At 44.2% G+C, this 18,551-nt stretch overlaps 1 protein-coding gene across 3 annotated transcripts in view; it reads right to left on the reverse strand.

Moving 5' to 3' along the window:
- Positions 1-18,551, reverse strand: part of DPYD (dihydropyrimidine dehydrogenase) — a 501,994-nt gene that overhangs the window by 3,347 nt on the left and 480,096 nt on the right. For all 3 annotated transcript variants that reach the window (XM_028732753.2, XM_077928465.1, XM_077928464.1), the window contains exons 21-22: positions 14,524-14,667; positions 861-1,001 (exon numbers count right to left, since the gene is read on the reverse strand). In XM_028732753.2, the coding sequence (XP_028588586.2) occupies positions 861-1,001; positions 14,524-14,667 (285 nt within the window). The remainder of the gene's footprint in view (positions 1-860; positions 1,002-14,523; positions 14,668-18,551) is intronic.

Raw genomic sequence — 18,551 nt, forward strand, 5'->3', positions numbered from 1 at the left:
AGATCTGGCAGAATTAAAACAACTGCATGATTCAAAGTCAGCCTCAAATTAAAGCGTACAGTGGTAGACTGCACAGTAAAAACCAATGAGACAGCACAAAGCTCCTGTTCTCCAGTCCAGTGCTAGCTCCGCATGTTGCGCACAGCTAGTAGTTGCAGATATGAAAGCCCACCTCTACTGAAAGATGCAGAAGGCCAGTATGCACACTGCAATGTGGACACATAATTGTAGGAGTTGTGTATGTTCATATCCTCACTGGATCAGGATGCTGGTGTGAACGAGGGCTCACTACCACCACACTGCCTTGCCTTCCCAGCAACAACTTACTTCCTTAGTTTCAAGATATTTGCTATTTAATCTATACTATGTGCCTTATGGAAGCTGAAGACTTCCTTGCTCTGATACCGAGGTTGTCACTGAATCAGCTGAAACCTATTGGTGTTTTACATAATTTGTTTAGACTCTGGTGTGTACACTGTCAAAAGGGACGTGTGGCCCCATTGCAAGCACAATTCTAATAACCCCAGTGTGGATCTTCCGCAGTTTTCTGCAGCCTGCAATATTGGGAGCAACATGGCAGCTCCACTCTGGATGCTGTGCAGCAAAATAATCAGGGAGAGCTGAAGGCGTGTGCTCTGTGCATCCCAAGTCTCTACGAAACCTGCTTTATTGACAACCCCTGCAAATGGATCGGACACGGTTCATGCAGTCTATACCTGAGAGTGCACCAGTGTTAATTTCCAGTATCTTGTAAATCTCCTTTTCCCATATGCCCATCAACAGACAGTAGATCCCTTCTGCCTCAGCAGCGAAAAAGATAACTCACAGTGCCCTTTTGCTAATTACAGCTGTACTCTTACCTGGTAGCCAGAATCATTACAGGTCATGTAGCATTTGCCACAGTTGATACACATTTCCTCATCAATCAGAGCCAGAACTTGCTCCGTATTACTGAGCTCTCCATATGTTCCAATATACCGCAGTGCTTTTCCAATTACATCCTAGGTTGGGGAGGTGGGAGGTGGGGAGGGGGAGGAAGAGAAGAAAAGCATTATTGAAACACTTTGGAGATATCCAAGGTTGTTTTATGGCCAAAGCAAAGCACTTGACAGCATGTTTCTGAAGGATGTTGTTTTGCAGGCACTACGGCAATGCTGGGAATGATGGGACGAGTCAAAAGCACTTCATGCTTGCTACACTGCAAAATGTGGATAACAGGTATTGATGGATAAGGAGCTCAAGCATTGGCAGAGCTAAAAATAGCCCAGTCCACACAAGGACCCTGCCTTTCAGATCTGCATGCATCAGAGGTAGCATTTAATTAAATCATCCTCAGTGACCATTGTTTAGCGCAACAGGAAGCAACGGGAGAAGTGACATGACACGCACAGCCTGCCTATAGCATCCATGGCTGCTGTTCATTAGCACACCTCGGAGTACTCATTACGAGAGAAGAAAAGGAGGCCATTAAACAACAGGGAACAAAGGCCAGCGCCATTGGAAAGAACATGCAAATGGCCTGGCGACCCAAACACACGTTATTGCAGTCATCATTAGTTTTCAGTCAATTGAGCCAATCATGCCGTGCTGTAGTTTCGTTACCCAAATCTTGTTTGGATGAAATTTTGCCAGGGGAGATTTACAAAGATGGCGTGCTAGCCCTCTGTAAGGGTCACACAACTTTGCAATAGGACAGGGGCAGCCAATGTGCTGCCTCTGGGATGTCATTGGACTCCGACTCCCAACAAACGCCAGCCAGCATGGCCAATGGGCAGGGATGATGGGAGCCGCAGTCCTGCAACATCTGGAGGCACCAGGACGACTACTCCTGTAATAGAGGTTCAGGTGGCCTCTTGCAAGCTTGCAAAAGTGGGATTCTTTTATTGATTCTATTTCACAACGTTTATATACCTCTAATAAAACCTCTAAGCGGTCAACAAATCAAAATGAGTAGCACAACGTAGGAGAAGCAATAGGGCAGAGCCAAACATGGCAGCAGCGTGGCTTTAAAGGCTGGCAGCTCCTCCTCCTCCTGCCACTGGCCAGGAGCTGCTTCCCCTTCCTTCCTCTTTGTGGCAGGAGGAGGAGCCAACCACTGAAACCACTTGGCTCCATGTTTGGCCCTGACTTTTTTGGACACTGCCCCCCCAAATATTGGGGGGTCCTTTTTCGGTTGGGCCCCCAGGAGTTGGCTCCCTGGATTGAAATATTAGCCAATGCTGAGTGTTACTGAATATGAATAATGTGGGGATTAGAGTCTAGTTCCCATTTGCCGAGTATGCAGAAGACATCAGTTAGTTCTCTTTTTCCCTTCTATAAAAACTACACAAGACACTCTCTGTTTAAAGTTTTAAAAATATACAACTTTTACTTAGTGTACTTGCACTTGCAGATTAAAATCTACAATGCAGGTGGATGTTTCTTAAATTGATAAAACCTTCCTACATGAATTAAACTGTTACAGACTAACTAACTCTGAGGCAGACAGCAACACAACACAACAACACAACACATGTGCTGCTCTGTTAAAACTGTACAACTAACTGCCATAACTGTACCAACCGCCATAACTGCCTCGGAGTGCATGACATCACAAAGTTCTACAGCTCTTGCAATTAAACTCTTTACATATGCATTTTGGATGCTAGCGCCCCACAAATAATACTAAAGGAGCACAACAGGCAACCAATACTATTAAGATAAGAAAAAATGGCTACAAATGCAGAACACCATCACTAAGTGCTTGTCGGTTTCCAGTGGGATTTATTCCCCACCCACTCCGGGAACATCAATTCAGCATGCTGCATCCTGAACTGTTTTTGTAAGTCCCTTTTTTCGAAAGTGCTTTGCTAGAACACACAAAAGAAGAAAAAGGCAAATCGCTCCACTGAGTGTGAACAGTCAGAACAGATCTATTATGGAAATAAGAGTTGAGCTGGGTGCAAGTTTGGCAAAGTTGGGCTGGATGCGGATCCTGGGTGCAGGATCTTTGGCAACGTGCCTCCTAATGAGATCCCTCTGAAATAGGAGCACCAGTTAATTTCCCCACTATGTACTGTAGAGGGAAGTGAGGGGCAGATGGAGCTTGTCTCTAGATGGGAAGGTAGCCCATCTAGGAGAAGAAAGAAAACTCTGATCCTAAACCTCCACTGTCTTGTGGGACATCTTCGGGAGAAGAAAAGGCTAAGGAGTAAACCCTACAGGAATCTGGCGTGCAGTCCCTAAGACAGTTGGATGGCACCTTGTACACCTCCTTCCGGCCTCTCCTGCAGCCAAGCTGGTGCCAAACACATTGCTCTGCTTCCATTGCACCACATTGACGAGGTCAAGAGGGAGGTCACTTTGGTGCCGCTAACACAGCCGTTTGACTTTACCCCCAGAGACATACTCCACTGTCTCTCGAGACAGACAGATGCCAACAAGCACTGCTCTCTACACTGGACCCCACCAATTTTACTTGTCTATTATGTTTCAGAGCAATGCTACATTGGGAGCGCTGGGGGAAACTTAAATGGCAGTTCTCAGACGCAACTATTCAGTGCAAATAAAATAAAATAAAATAAAATAAAATAAAATAAAATAAAATAATGTTTAAATGTGTTTTTTTGGGGGGGTGCGGGTTGGTGTTACCACACTAGACAGAACCCTGGCAGCTGTCTGAAGATGCCATGTTGGCCTGGCAGCATGGGCAATTGAGTTGTGCCTCGCATTTTTCCGTCACATGATCTGAAATCAATGCAGATTATCCTGTCAGAGAAATGCAATGAACAGGAAGCACAGATACCTAAGCTTCTTGTTTCCTTCACGTATCATCGTGTCCAGAACATTGCCTGGTCACAGTTCTCTGGGTTGTGGCTTATGTGAGGAACAAACTCCATTTGTCTGAAATTGTATGTTTCCGTTTTTGTTTTATACAGAACAACCCAGCATCTACTCAGCTAGGAATCTGAGCGTTGCAAAAAATAAGTAAGCCCCTTTCTATTTGTTCCGCAAACAAAACTACTTATAGATCAACAAATACACTTTAGTAGATTGATGGACCTAGCATTTTGTTTTTATTGCTCTCTGGTCTGTTCTAATGACTCAGTAAGGAGATAGGCATGCTTAAATCTAATGGAAATCTATGACACTTAATATGTGCTTAACAGAGCAATCCTGTATTGGGAAAGGAGAAGTCCAGTGGCTCAGATATTGCCACTTCCTAAGCTCTGCAGTTTCATTGCGGCCATTTCTTTTAGCCTTGTTTTCTTTTGTCTTTACCAATAGGAGATAATTTCTTTGCCAGATCCAGAACTGGTGCAGTTTATGTGTGGGTGTCTAGTAAATAAGGGGGCTTAGGATCTTACAAATACGTGGCTGCCCCTGACACCCAAATCACATAACCTCTACTGTTGATGGACATTACACCTGTGATGCTTTCTGCAGGTGTACCAGCAGCATTAAGTACCACGCCAGTGGCAAACCAGCATTCAAATGCCCTGCTAGGCTGTCCTTTGGACTGCTCCATAAGCCTTGCTGATTTCATTAGGGGTTGTGCACTTAAGTAGGGTGTGGGAGGAATCCACTGAAAACGATCTGGTGGAATTCCTTCTATCTGCCCATTTGACATGCATCATGTCACAGAATCTTGCTATGCATGCTTTTCACCTTAGTTTCCTACAATAAGACCCGCTGAATTAAATGGAGCTTACTCCCAGATATGTGGGTTTAGAATTGCATCCTCAATCCATTTCCTATTGTGAATGCTATTCCTTTTTTGTTATCTGTAGACTTTATCTGTATGCCTCAGTTCAAGACCGAGCCTCTTCGGGAGAACTATCTGGATTTGACCATTTATTTTTTTCTGTCCATCGATCCATCCCCTAAATCTGTATTTTAAGATTGTCCTCGATCCACTACCAGCAAAATCTTAGGTGCTTTCCTTCCTCCCAACTTGAAGTTTTGTTGACTTATAACTCATTCTTTACTCAGTGTCCTCTGTGCTGTGAATTTATTCACAGCACATTGGCACAAATACAAATATAAAGCTGTCAAATGTAAAATCATGTTTACAGCGAACATTTTCATAAATTAGCTTAAGCCTTTGTTTCAGCACACACACACACACGACCATTTTCCGAACAAAGTACAGATTTATGAAACAAAATGCTGTAATCAAAAAGGACTTGTATAGGGCTATGTTTGCTCACCCTTTCAGTATGGTGGGGTTGCGGGACGACAGAGGCTCCTCTAAGGCCCTGACGAGGGAATCATGGCATAATGCTCTGTCTGGATAGGTGGCAGGGGCGTAAGCTATAGTGTGGCTATGGTGGTCGCCGTATTATGGGGCCAGGTAGGCATTTGTCCACCAGGCAAATTGGCTCCAGCCCAGTTGTTTTGCCTACCTCATAGCAATCATTGTGGTCCCTTCGGGGGTCACCCTATTTGATGTAAGACTTAGGAGACCCCGCCTGGATTGACCTACGTGTCATTTCTGGTGGGCGGGCTGGAAGTATTTTGATTGCCAAACCCTTTTCATCTGTATTCAATAAAGTTGTGGCCTGTTTCAATCCAAACCAGTCGTAGTGGTCTTTTATTTATCTGGGGTGGGGTGGGGACGGGGGAGCACGATGCCTGGGCCTGCAATTACCATTAATCTGCGCGAAAGAGAAATTGATACAATCCAGGACACAAGGAGCCAAAGTTCAACAGGAGGTTAAGATGGGATGACAAATTTATACTGAACTATGAAATCAAGCTAGTGAAATAGACTGCAGTCCTAACCCCATTTACCTGAGAGTAAGCTTCACTGAATTCAATGGGGTGTACGTCTAAGTAGACATTAGTTAGAATTGCTTTGTGTAGGCCACTGACCACTGCATTAACTTTGTCTTTATCTGTGTCACAAGACAATTTGCTATTTTTGTTGCCAAACACTAACAGATTTATAAATCTCTGTTGATGACTGTGATATATGTGTCTATTGAGCATTACAATGTACATGAAAATAATGTACAGCAAATGATGAAATGGAAGAAAGACTTGTGGAAAATAAACTAATTGCAGGACAGAAAATACTAGATGAAAGTGTGAATGACCATCAGAACAGACTGAGGCACACTTGCACATCCCTACACTTAAGGTCCTTTTTGGATGGTGGTCATGGATTACCATGGTGTAAAGTTCTAATTAGGTTACTCTACTTTTTAAAAAGTGTGGCAGAATTTGGAGGAGGAGGAAATAAAGGCATAGCCGGGCTAAGAACCTAAGAGATCAGCCTGGGGTGGACATGGTGGGATATGTAACCTTCCCCCTTTCAATCCTCCCCTTTACAGTGGTACCTCGGGTTAAGTACTTAATTCTTTCCGGAGGTCCATTCTTAACCTGAAACTGTTCTTAACCTGAAGCACCACTTTAGCTAATGGGGCCTCCTGCTGCCGCCGCACTGCTGGAGCATGATTTCTGTTCTCATCCTGAAGCAAAGTTCGTAACCCGAGGTACTATTTATGGGTTAGCGGAGTCTGTAACCTGAAGCGTATGTAACCTGAAGCGTATGTAACCCGAGGTACCACTGTATTACTATTGCATAGTAATTAGCTAAGCCAAATTTCGGAAAGATTGGCACAAATGTAGCTGCCCCCCATCCCCCATCATTCTGGTTATGCCTCAATCTCGATAAGAGGCGAGTTCCGTGGGTTTTGTGCTGGGGGTTGTTCTTCTTCCATGTATAGTTTCATGAGAACCTCATTAAACTGTGCACCATTTAATTGCAAATGGCTTGCATCAGTACCGTTTTGTTAAGTCGAGAACGGGGGCATTACTTTTGTGTGGCAAAACAAGTTATGCAGCTTACAGATAATAAGCACAGAAGATGCTTTGCAGGTGCAACGCTTTACGGCCTCTGAAACCACCTTAAGAGCTTTCTCCCTGGGCTAGCTCCGCCATTCCTGGAACAAAATCTCTACCCATCAAGATTAATTTGGCGAGTTCTCTCCCCGCCTCCCAATGTGAAGCAGAGATTTGCTCCCGAAGAGAGAGATACTTCAAAATGGCACTGTGGGCTTTATCTTGGTTTCCTTTCCTCTAGATCGCATTTGTTCAGTTTACAAGCATAATGATGTTTTTGTTAACTGCCAGCTCCGTATGAGGGCACGCCAGTTCTTCTGATAGTCAAGCTGTGTTCTTTCTGACTGGTGCATTATCTCCAGTAATGAGGATTGCACCGGCCAAATCCTGCCCTTAATTGGACCTCTGCTATCCTGTTGCTACCTAATTCTGCCCTTGGTGACACCTGTGCAGCTCGTCCTTGTCAGTGGGGCTGCCAGGTGTGTGAACAGAACTGGAGCCAGCTGACGATTTGGTTGCTAATGACCTAACTCCACAGTCAAAAAACAATTAGCTGCTGGGAAAACAGAAGCAGGGAGAAAAAGAGGGTTTAAAGTGATTTTTAATTTGACAGTGCTCCGCGGATTCAGTGGGAAACAAATTGGACTCAGAAGAGGGAAACCAGGACTTGTGTCCCAGGATGCTGTGTTGGGCAAGAACCGCCACTCAGCCCGAGAGTGAGAGTAAGGACAACAGCAAGGCTCGCACCCGCCATTCCCTGCAGTATAACTTAACTGGGTCCTGAAGTCCTGCCATTCTGCATTACGGCTCTGCTCAATATCATTGCCTGTCATTTGCAAGTCTACCCCTCCACAGGATGCAACTGTGAGCCTCCATTTTCTCCCAGCAATGATGTAGCATCATTAGAAGTGAGGCATTGTGCAAGGGGAGGGGGGAGCAGCCACTTGGGGGGAGCGATCCTATGCACAAGAATCTGGCATAAAGCAAGCTGATCTAAGTTACGATGGCGTAAAGTTACACCAGATCCAAACCCTGTTCAGCAGCTCAGTTGCCGCTGCTGCTACTGCTCTGCCTAAGCCTTTTAAATAGAGTGACTTAACTGAGCAGACTTAGGATCCAGCCCATGTCTCCCCAATCTGGTCCTGCCCCAGCCACACTGGAATGACTCTTTTAGAGGGGCTTACACCAGCCTCAGCTCCGTCAGCTTGGGCTGAGCTAGCAGGATGAGCAAGTTATGATGGCGTATCTTCAGCTGAGCTGGGGTTGGGGAGCCAGGAGTCAGTCGGCTGAGCTAGAGAGCCTCTGCATCCTCAGCTGCTCATCCTGGCTCATCACACCATAGGATTGCTCCCCCTCCATTTGCTGAGAGCAGAATGCAGCGGCGAGACTCCTTATGGGGTCCTCGCCATGGGATCACATTCATCCGGTGCTATACCAGCTGCACTGGCTCCCGGTGGAGTACAGGATCAGGTTTAAGGTGCTGGTTTTAACCTTTAAAGCCCTATACGGCCTAGGACCCTTGTACCTATGGGACCGCCTCTCCTGGTATGTCCCACGGAGGACCTTACGGTCTTCAAACAAAAACATCTTGGAGGTCCCGGGCCACAGGGAGGTTAGGCTGGCCTCAACCAGAGCCAGGGCTTTTTCGGCTGTGGCCCCGATCTGGTGGAACGCTCTGTCACAAAAGATTATGGCCCTGCAGGACCTGACATCTTTCCACAGGGTCTGCAAGACAGAGCTGTTCCAGCAGGCCTTTGGCCAAGACACAGTCTGACCCCCTCCTTTAGTAATCCTCACAGAACTCTAGCCCAATGGTTGCCATTAATTTGATTTTGAATTGATTTTAAAATGAATTGATTTTAGAATGCTGTGTTACTTTTATTGTTGCTAGCCGCTCTGAGCCCGGCTTTGGCTGGGGAAGGTGGGATATAAATAAAAAGTTATTATTATTTATTATTATTATTACTGCTTGCGGTGACAGCGAAGCTACAGCTTCTTCTTCTTCTTTAGAAAAAAGACTACTTGTTTGTAAATATTTGTCTAGAAAGCACCCCCTGACAAGTTCTTGATTTTTCCTCACTCTCGCCATTGCCCCAAACACACCCCACTTTTGCAGTCTGTGAATGGGGATGCAAAATTTTCAGCTTAGTTCTAAACTGTGCTGTAAACAAGGCTACACAGATAACAGTTTACCAACAACTGAAGCGGGACTATGTGAAGGCAAATGCAACCCGGGGGGGGGGGGGGGACATTAGGGAAGAAGGTGTACTTTTTAATAAAAAATATTAACATTTTAAATTGATTGCTACAAGAACAACCTCCATCGTGGTGATGCGGTTTACCAGCGAGGTTATTGTCTTGTTTTGCGATATTGTAAAATACACCGAACCCAAGAGACCAGGGCATAAATTAAGAGGAATTCTTTTATCCAAGGCTCCAACACAATGCTTGTATTATGTCTCCCAGAAGACATACTCAAGGGGAGCACACATGTGCCTGAAAAGTCACATTGTTCATTTTAAAATGAAAAGAGCTATTTTGGTGTACAGCACAATATCTGGGAAAATGAAAGATTTGCAGATTAGATATGTCAAGCAGTTATTAATCAACAGCAATGGAGAAATGCGGGGGGGGGGGAGGGAGGAAAATTAGACAAAAACAGAGGGGAGGGAATAAATGTCTGATGGGAGGGAAGAGGGATGGGAGCTAAGTTGCCAAAATGGAGGAAAAGGGGGTGTATTTATTCTGAGGAGTAACATCCTACTCTGTGGAAAGGCCAAGGAATTTCAGTCATCTGAGAGAACATGGAGATGCGGAAAAGCTTCAGTGATAAAGTTGTAAGAAAATAGCCATAACAAAGTGGTTACATTAGATCCTACCCATCATATTCGATTAAGTCATTTATATGCACGTGCGGTCCTGTTCATTGCACTAGTCTTCAGTTGGTGTAGATTTAATGAGTCCAGGATATAATTAGGAAAAGGAAATTAAAAACAGAAGGAATCTAATAAGCTATTCCAACTGTGTTTGGGGGAAACTTGGAGCTCAGGGCTAGCACTACCATTAGGCGGAATGAGCCGTGATCCATTCTACAGCATTGTTGTGGCACCATCTGCAGGGGCACTACCCTTAAACCACACTACCCTAAAACCACCTCTGCTAGACTTGTAAAGGCCACACCCTACTGTGTTCACTAAGATGAAGAAAGTCAGGTCAAAGGCTTTAACCAACAAACAGGATAATCTTCACAGAGAAGCCAGTAGTGGGAAGGAGCTATGAGGTAAAAACAGTCGTATTGCAGCTGGAATGGCAATATTATTAAACAGGTAACACTGGCCCTAAAGAGAAGGGGGAAATGAAGTGATGAGAAAAGCTCACAAGATCTAGTAAGAAAAGGGGAAAATAAATGAGAAATATAGGGAGGGAAGAGTATTTGGAGGGTGTATACAGATAAAAGGAGCTTAAGAAAATAAGAAGCCACAAGTATCCTCTGGATGTCATGAGGAAATCAGATACTAAGAAAATAATATGACACTCGCTGACGAAGAATACCCCAACGGAGAGAGCTTATTGCTGGCTAAAGTGTTTATTGTACACGGATTGCGAACTGAGAGGAGTTGTGGGAGGCACTTACGGGCTGCTTACGCTCATCTGGGAATATCATCAATGTTCTGTGTGTTCTAATGCTAGTTACACAAAGTGTTGCCTAGTAGCAATCTCCTAGTCAGGGAAATACCTTGAGTGAAAGTGGTGGTGGTGGGGACATAACACGTTAAGCTGACAGGTGATGACAGGGATGAAGAAGAAGAAGAGGAGTTTGGATTTGATATCCCGCCTTTCACTCCCTTTAAGGAGTCTCAAAGCGGCTAACATTCTCCTTTCCCTTCCTCCCCCACAACAAACACTCTGTGAGGTGAGTGGGGCTGAGAGACTTCAGAGAAGTGTGACTGGCCCAAGGTCACCCAGCAGCTGCACGTGGAGGAGCGGAGACGCGAACCCAGTTCCCCAGATTACGAGACTACCGCTCTTAACCACTACACCACACTGGCTCTCCATGAGGAGAAAACAATGGAGGTTTGGGGAGATCAAGGGCCGGGGCAGTCCCGAACTCAAATCAACCTCGCCCAGGTGCTGAGGAATGGATTTAAACCTGCTAATACATTCCAGTTCTGCAGCCTCTCATTAAACACTGGGCCATTGTAGTGAAACTAGGAATGGGTGAATTAGTCTTTGAGTTTGTGCCACCTTTGCATGTGCTCATCAGTCCCATGTCTGAATTAATAAGAGACTTTATTTTTTTTAAGGTGCGAAAATTCATATTTAAGTATTTTTAAAAGTATCTGTATTTTCCTTCAGAAAACATCTCTAAATATATTTTATCTCCAGTTGTGAATTGCTAAACTTTATTGATTGATTGAATTATTGATTGATTGATTGAATCAAAGGCACTCCAAACCATGGAGGTGGTTTGGGGCTGGATGAAGGCACTAAGAACTGTATTGGAATATTCAGGAAGTGCAAAAGGCAGTGGATAACTACTTTCCAGTCTGCAAATTAGACTGGGAGGTCTCCAACAGGATGCTGTGCGGCAGAATTTGAAATTTGAATTTGCAAGAATTCCTAACGGAAGCATAGTATTTTTAAAAAATTCATTTTTCTTTTTGCACTTGGCAATTTCAATTACTAGTCCAGTGAAGTCGGCTGTTGCCAACATATATCATGTCAAAGTGTCTAAGGTCCACCTGCACTATACATTCAAAGCAGTATCACACCACTTCAAACACTCATAGCTTCTCCAGAGAGGTTTTTTAAGGGTACAGAGTTGCTAGGAGACCCCATTCCCCCTGCAGAGCTTCAATTCTGAGTGGTATTTTTTTTACTATTTTTTACCTGCTGTTCTAGGGTTCATATGGATTTGTTCTAGGATTTTGACTTGGTCATTATATGATAGTAATTGCAATATCTGATAATAAGTCATATTGAGGTTTCAAAAAGCAGGATACAAACATTTTATTTTATTAAGTATTATTCTTTGCCTATCCTATTTTTTCCCCTTTTCATCATTTCAGGGCCTAGATCAGTATCAGTGCCCTGTTAAGATTGTGGTATATATATCTTATATATTTCTACTACGTTCTCTCCTTTCCTACCAAAATGCCTGATATATTTCTAGTCTCTCCACCCCCAAACACTGCCTGCCCTTTCACACCTCTCCAGTATTTGTTCTTGTTTCATCTGCCGTGGCAAAGTTAGCCCTCATTGAAACGGCAGGTGTTCTTCTCTCTGACAATTACATCAATATTTCCCCTGGAAAAAAAACAAAAACCCTAGTAAAACCCCTAAGGTGAGAGAAGTCTTTGAAAGCTTCAAGCCTCTTTCAAAACAAACAAACAACGATATTTGCTGGGTGTTTCCATGTACACAGAGAAAAGGCTTGCAGTCGGAACAATATCGGAATAGAGCTGTTTGAACTATCAGTATGATGTAAGTCAAGGGTAAACCAACGTGGTGCCTTCCAGATGATGAGGTTGGATTCCAGCTGCCATCAACCCCTTCTGTCATGCTGTCTGGGGCTTATGGGAGTTGTACTCTGACAACATCTGGAGGGTACATTCCCTTAATGCAGTGGTTCTCAACCTGTGGGTCCCCAGATGTTTTTGGACTACAACTCCCATCATCCCTGACCACTGGTCATGCTGGCTAGGAATGATGGGAGTTGTAGTCCAACAACATCTGGGGACCCACAGGTTGAGAAACACTGCCAAAATGTAAGCCATGGGAAAGAGAAGGAGTCCAGACATACATGAGGCTATAACACCATTCACAGGCATTTCCCCCTCATAGGATTAACAACTGCAGAAGCCAGGAGAGGGGACCAGTCCCACCAGGACCTCTGTAGTATCTCTAGCAGCCTCACCTCCATCATTCACACATGGAGGTACGTCTGCAGAGGAGAACCCTGTTGAGTACTCAAAGGCTCCCACTGTGATTGTGAACCTTAAAGGTAAAGGTAAAGGGACCCCTGACCATTAGATCCAGTCGTGACTGACTCTGGGGTTGCGGCGCTCATCTCGCTTTATTGGCTGAGGGAGCTAACGTACCGCTTCCAGGTCATGTGGCCAGCATGAGTAAGCCGCTTCTGGCGAACCAGAGCAGCGCACAGAAACGCCGTTTACCTTCCCGCCGGAGCGGTACCTATTTATCTACTTGCACTTGATGTGCTTTCGAACTGCTAGGTTGGCAGGAGCTGGGACCGAGCAAAGGGAGCTCACCCCGTCGCGGGGATTTGAACCGCCAACCTTCTGATCAGCAAATCCTAGGCTCAGTGGTTTAACCCACAGTGCCACCTGCCTTGGTCATGCCTTATTTCTCCGCCCCACCTACAACTGTTAATCACATATGGGCAGTGCCCCCCCCCCAAAAAAAATAGCTGCTGGAACTTGCCATGAAGTTGTTATAGTAAGTCACAGGACAACTTGGGGCAGCCCTGAACAGATGCCAGTTTGACAACAACTGTGTTCACTGCCTGCAGAGGGTGCTAAAACTACTGCAAGCTGTCTCCCTAGCTGGTTTGGGGGTCGCCCCTGGTTCTGGTGCAGGCCAAATAAATGTGCCCCAGCCTCCCTCATTCTCTTAGATTCAGGCAGATGGCTAGGGCAATTCGGAAGGGCTGTAAAGCTTAAAGCCCACCACTGCTACATGGGAGATGGACTGAAGAAAAGGAAATATGAATTGACCACGCCCCATAGCTTGACCAATCATGGCTAGGAGCAGCCAGAAGCTAGGTGGAGTCATAGATCTAAAAAACAAAAAACCCCGTGTTGGCCAGATTCCGTTTTAACTTGAAATGTTCATTTTGGGCTTCTAAGAAGTATGTAAAGGCAAGAAGCAGGCAGGGGGAGCACCAGTCCAGAGTACCTGGTGCACTCTGGCTAAAAAATGCATTGCATATGGGTGAAATGTCTGATTGGGGCTTGGGTTCCCTCCAAATTGAGAGCATACAGCTTGCAGTTAGCTGTGTTGTTCACAAGTCCCTTCCCATCAATGCATTCAGCATGAAAAAGACTGGCCCCACTTTTGCCTATGACACTCACCTGCTACTTCAGAATATGGGATGCTTACTACTAACAGACATGAATTAATCTGGATTCTGCATGTATCACCAAACTACCCCAAGGTGATCTCTCTCATCCCAGAATAATCTGGTCTTTTGACAGTCGAAAAGCAGAAGGCACATAAGGTAAAATGGTGTACAGTGGTACCTCGGGTTACAAACACTTTGGGATACAGACTCCACTAACCTGGAAGTACTACCTCAGGTTAAGAACTTTACCTCAGAATGAGAACAGAAATTGTACGCCAGCCATTTAAATCAGGCTATTTAAATCAACCTGTGGCTCTTCAGATTACTGCACTACAATTCCCATCATCCCTGACTACTGGACATGCTAGCTGAGTCTAAGGAGAGTTGGACATCTGCAGGTTCCCCTGTCCTTATTTCACACACACACATACATTCTGTTTTTCAAAAAATAAACAGCCTCACATAAGGCTGGCGTTGCATCTCCTAAAGGCTGTAGGATTTAGTTTTCTTCCGTCACTGTTCCAGTGCATATGACAACCACAAACCATCCCAAACTCACACCACTGAACCACAACACTTTGTACAAGAGGCCCACATTCTGTGATGCTACTTACTTTCACAGCTGGGATGGGCTTTTTAGGAACAAGATGTTTTCTGTCAAGCTGGGAAACCAGGGTGCTCTGTTCCATCATGTTCACTTTGGACTCAGCTATTATCTTCTTGCGCTGCTCAAGGTAGGGGCCAAAACTAGGAAGTTTCTAAAAGAAATAGAAAGTATGCCATTACTGTTTGTATAGAAAACAGTGACCCCAGTGAGAGCGAATGACTTCATTCCACATTTGACAGACATGATCAAGGATTTGAATGCCGAATCTATCTTTCTTTCCCTTCTCCCATGCTTCGGGGAGGCTATCCACCTTCTTCATTTTAAAAGTGCCACATGCATATTTATCCAATTAAAACATATATTCATCAATCTATGAAAACTTGTTTAAGAAAGATTTTTTTAATAGTAAAAATTGTGCTAGGTTGTGTGTGTTTTTATATCCTTTTGGTTCTTAGCCAGTTAGTCACAATTCCTCCAATAAAAATTTTGATAGGAGTTTTATCAGCACCACTAGTCATGATGCAAAACAAATAAACCAATCAACCATGGATAAAGACTGCAATGTATGGACAACAACAAAAATTGGAAAGTTTGGTAGTGGGATAATCTGTCCCTCAGTTACTGCATTTCTTTGGGGTATGTATCACGAGGGTCCTGCTATATAAAAATACACATCACTCATTAAAATAAATGAAATTCACTCTATGTTTATTATTATGGTGCAGGGAATATTATGCACTAAAGATTCATAGAACTTGGGTGAGAAACCTCCATTTGCTTAATGCTTTACATCAGTTTCCCCTTCCAGCTAATGGATTTGCTAGCTAACTTTATAAAGCATGCTCTGAGATTATTTTGACATGGCGCTTAAAGGGATATTGGATCGGTTACTATAATGGCAGCCAGTTCCAAGCAAACTCTGGAAAGTGCTAATTTTATTCATTTCACTATTTGACCTCATTGAGCTTCTTAATCTTTAGCCTCTGGGCTTCTTTCATATAATGCAGCAAAGGGAAAGAATACTAAGCTCCAAAATACTCCACTTCCAGCCAGAAACCTATAAACGCCGGCTCCAATTTCTAAGCACGCCAGTACCTACAGATAATGACTCTACACCACCAATCCATTAAAGTTCCTTGCAACCCATGAAGGTCATTGTGATCTTCCACCTAAGGAGGAGGACCATAACTCATGACACAGCATATGCTTTGAATGTAGAAGGCCTCAGGCTCAATCTCTGGTATCTCCAGGTAGAGTTACCAGCAGCTAAGAAAGTGTAGCATAGGCAGGACAATGTTCTATGCAATGGTACCACATCACATACCTCAGGAGCCCTCTTCATGCATTCAAGAGAATACCTGAATGAGCGTCTCCACCCCCATTGTTCAGCCCAGATGCTAAGATCCAGCTCCAAGGGCCTTCTGGTGGTTCCCTCACTGCGAGAAGTGAGGCTACAGGGAACCAGGCAGAGGGCCTTCTTGGTAGTCATGCCCACCCTGTGGAACGCCCTCCTGTCAGATGTCAAGGAAATAAACAACTACCCAACTTTTAGAGGACATCTGGATGATGTTTGATATTTTTATTTGCTGGAAGCCATCCAGGGTGGCTGGGGCAACCCAGTCAGATGAGAATAATAATAATAATAATAATAATAATAATAATAATAATAATAGAAGAAGAAGAATATGTGTGCAGGGGGAACAGGTGTGGGCACTATTCCAATGTCCCAGAGCAGATTTACAGGGCATGCAAGAAGCATGCAATTAGAGGAAAAGGCAGGGAAATGTCATTGCACTAGTGGAACTGTTTAGCTGGATACTGTCCTCTATTCACATTACGTTCATTTCCATCAAAACAACCATATGGTGAGATCACCACCTGAAGATCATATAATCCCACTTTAAAGTGAAAAATTCTCTATGATCAGCCACATATTCCACACCCCATATTGACCTCATCCAAGAAGTCACCCCAAAGGAAATGTATCTGGGATATCTATCTCTCTTCCAACATCCCTGATCCTATTTGACATATCCAGGAGAACTGTTTGTTGAGCTGCACATTTTGCCCACATAATGTCTGCATTCTTGGACCTGTGACTTTCTTTGAGGAAGACTATTGTACATCTTTAAGGGTTGGGAAGAGAAATGGGACGAGCTGTATCCTGATGGAGCTGTCCTTTCAGTACTTCATCTGAGCTCTTCTTCGGATTCCAAGAGGAAGGGAAAGAAACACACATTGTCCTTCACTTGAAGCAACAATGTGTCTTGGGGTGGCCTTGAAGATGACCCAGTGCTGGATCCTGATGCTGGGGTTTGAATAGAACTGGCAGTCTGACCCTGATATAGACAGTACAGATCAGAATAATTTGTAGGATGGCAACGTATCCCAGTGTGAAATGTGGCAGAACTCCCTGTCCCTTTGGTTTCAGTGCGGGGCTTTTCTCTTGCCTCCCCTTTTTATCCAAAAGTAAATCTCTGGCACTCAGCTTCCAAAAGCAACCTTGTAACTGATGAAGTGTACAAATCTCCTGCAACCATGTGATTTTTGTTTCAGTATTTCTCCAGGGATTCATCATTGATGAATTTGTTCTCACTGGATAAGCTAAATCCTACTCATTTAAAGATAACAGTATCTACCAGTAGAACTGTTTCTATCTAGATATAAAAAGCATTAGACTGCCAATAGAGAACTGACAACATAATGAATCAACAATGAAACCTTAAGCCAGCAAAGCTTTAAGGTGAATAAGCCTGTTTCGATTATAATTTATTCACAGATCAATCTAAAGCCAATTGAGCATATTATGAACTAGAAAAGAGGCTGCTTTCCTAAGAGAAGCAGGCGCCTGATATCTTCATTTTCAAATTACTGTATCTTTTTTTTAATGGAAGAAACACTGGCCATGTTTGAGGAAGGAAGGTAATATGACCAGTTCATACTAATTCTCTCAGATAATAATACAAGTAATTCATTACTTAATGATGAATACATGTACCTTATCCTGACTAGATATTTGCAAAACTAATGCACTTGCAGGTATTTAGTAACCTGGCAAAACATTTCCTCTGCTTCCAAGATTACAGGACTTTAGAGTGTCTCACTAGCCCTTTTAGTAATCACGTGATTACGACTGCATAAAGGTAAGAGGAGGGCTGTCCTCGCTGACCTTGCCATGGTGTTTTCACTGGCTCTGCCCCCTAAACCCAGTCCATTCATTGGAGGGGAAGTCTTAAGCGGGAGCCTACTCCACACATGCAGGCTCCCCCACAGAAACCTGATGGTGCATAGTTCAAAATTCCATAAGGAGCCTATATGTGTGCAATGGGTTCTCCATTTCAGACTTCCCCTGCCCCACAGTGGTGTGGGCAGCAATGATGCAAGGACAGGGTCCACAAACACAGCCCACTCTTTCCCTCTCATGACTTTAATCAAATACTGAGTGAGCATCAGTATAGCACTTAGTCAAGTCTTAGATACATTTAAGATTAAAATTCAAAGCAGCTCCTGCCAACCTAGCAGTTTGAAAGCACATCAAAGTGCAAGTAGATAAATAGGTACCGCTCCGGCGGGAAGGTAAACAACGTTTCTGTGTGCTGCTCTGGTTCGCCAGAAGTGGCTTAGTCATGCTGGCCACATGACCCGGAAGCTGTACGCTGGCTCCCTCGGCCAATAAAGCGAGATGAGCGCCGCAACCCCAGAGTTGGCCACTACTGGACCTAATATTCAGGGGTCCCTTTACCTTTAATGCTATTTTTAATGTAATTCAATTCATTAAATTTGTATACAGACAACCCTCATTTTGTGTGGGGGTTCCATTCCGGACTCCTGCACACATAAGCCCACTCCACCCCCCCCCATTCTGCTCCTTTCCATGATGTCTTGATGATATTTTGTGGCCGCTTCGAGTTTCGGCGCATCATTCGGACGCGCCTAAATTGGGAGTTGCCTGTACTGCCTTTCATCCATAGATCTCTGGGCACTTCACAGCACAGAAATAGTCACATCATCATTATATGATTTTATGAAATACAT

The sequence above is a fragment of the Podarcis muralis genome, chromosome 5 (genome assembly GCF_964188315.1).
Source record: "Podarcis muralis chromosome 5, rPodMur119.hap1.1, whole genome shotgun sequence".
NCBI classification, from domain to species: Eukaryota; Metazoa; Chordata; class Lepidosauria; order Squamata; family Lacertidae; genus Podarcis; species Podarcis muralis.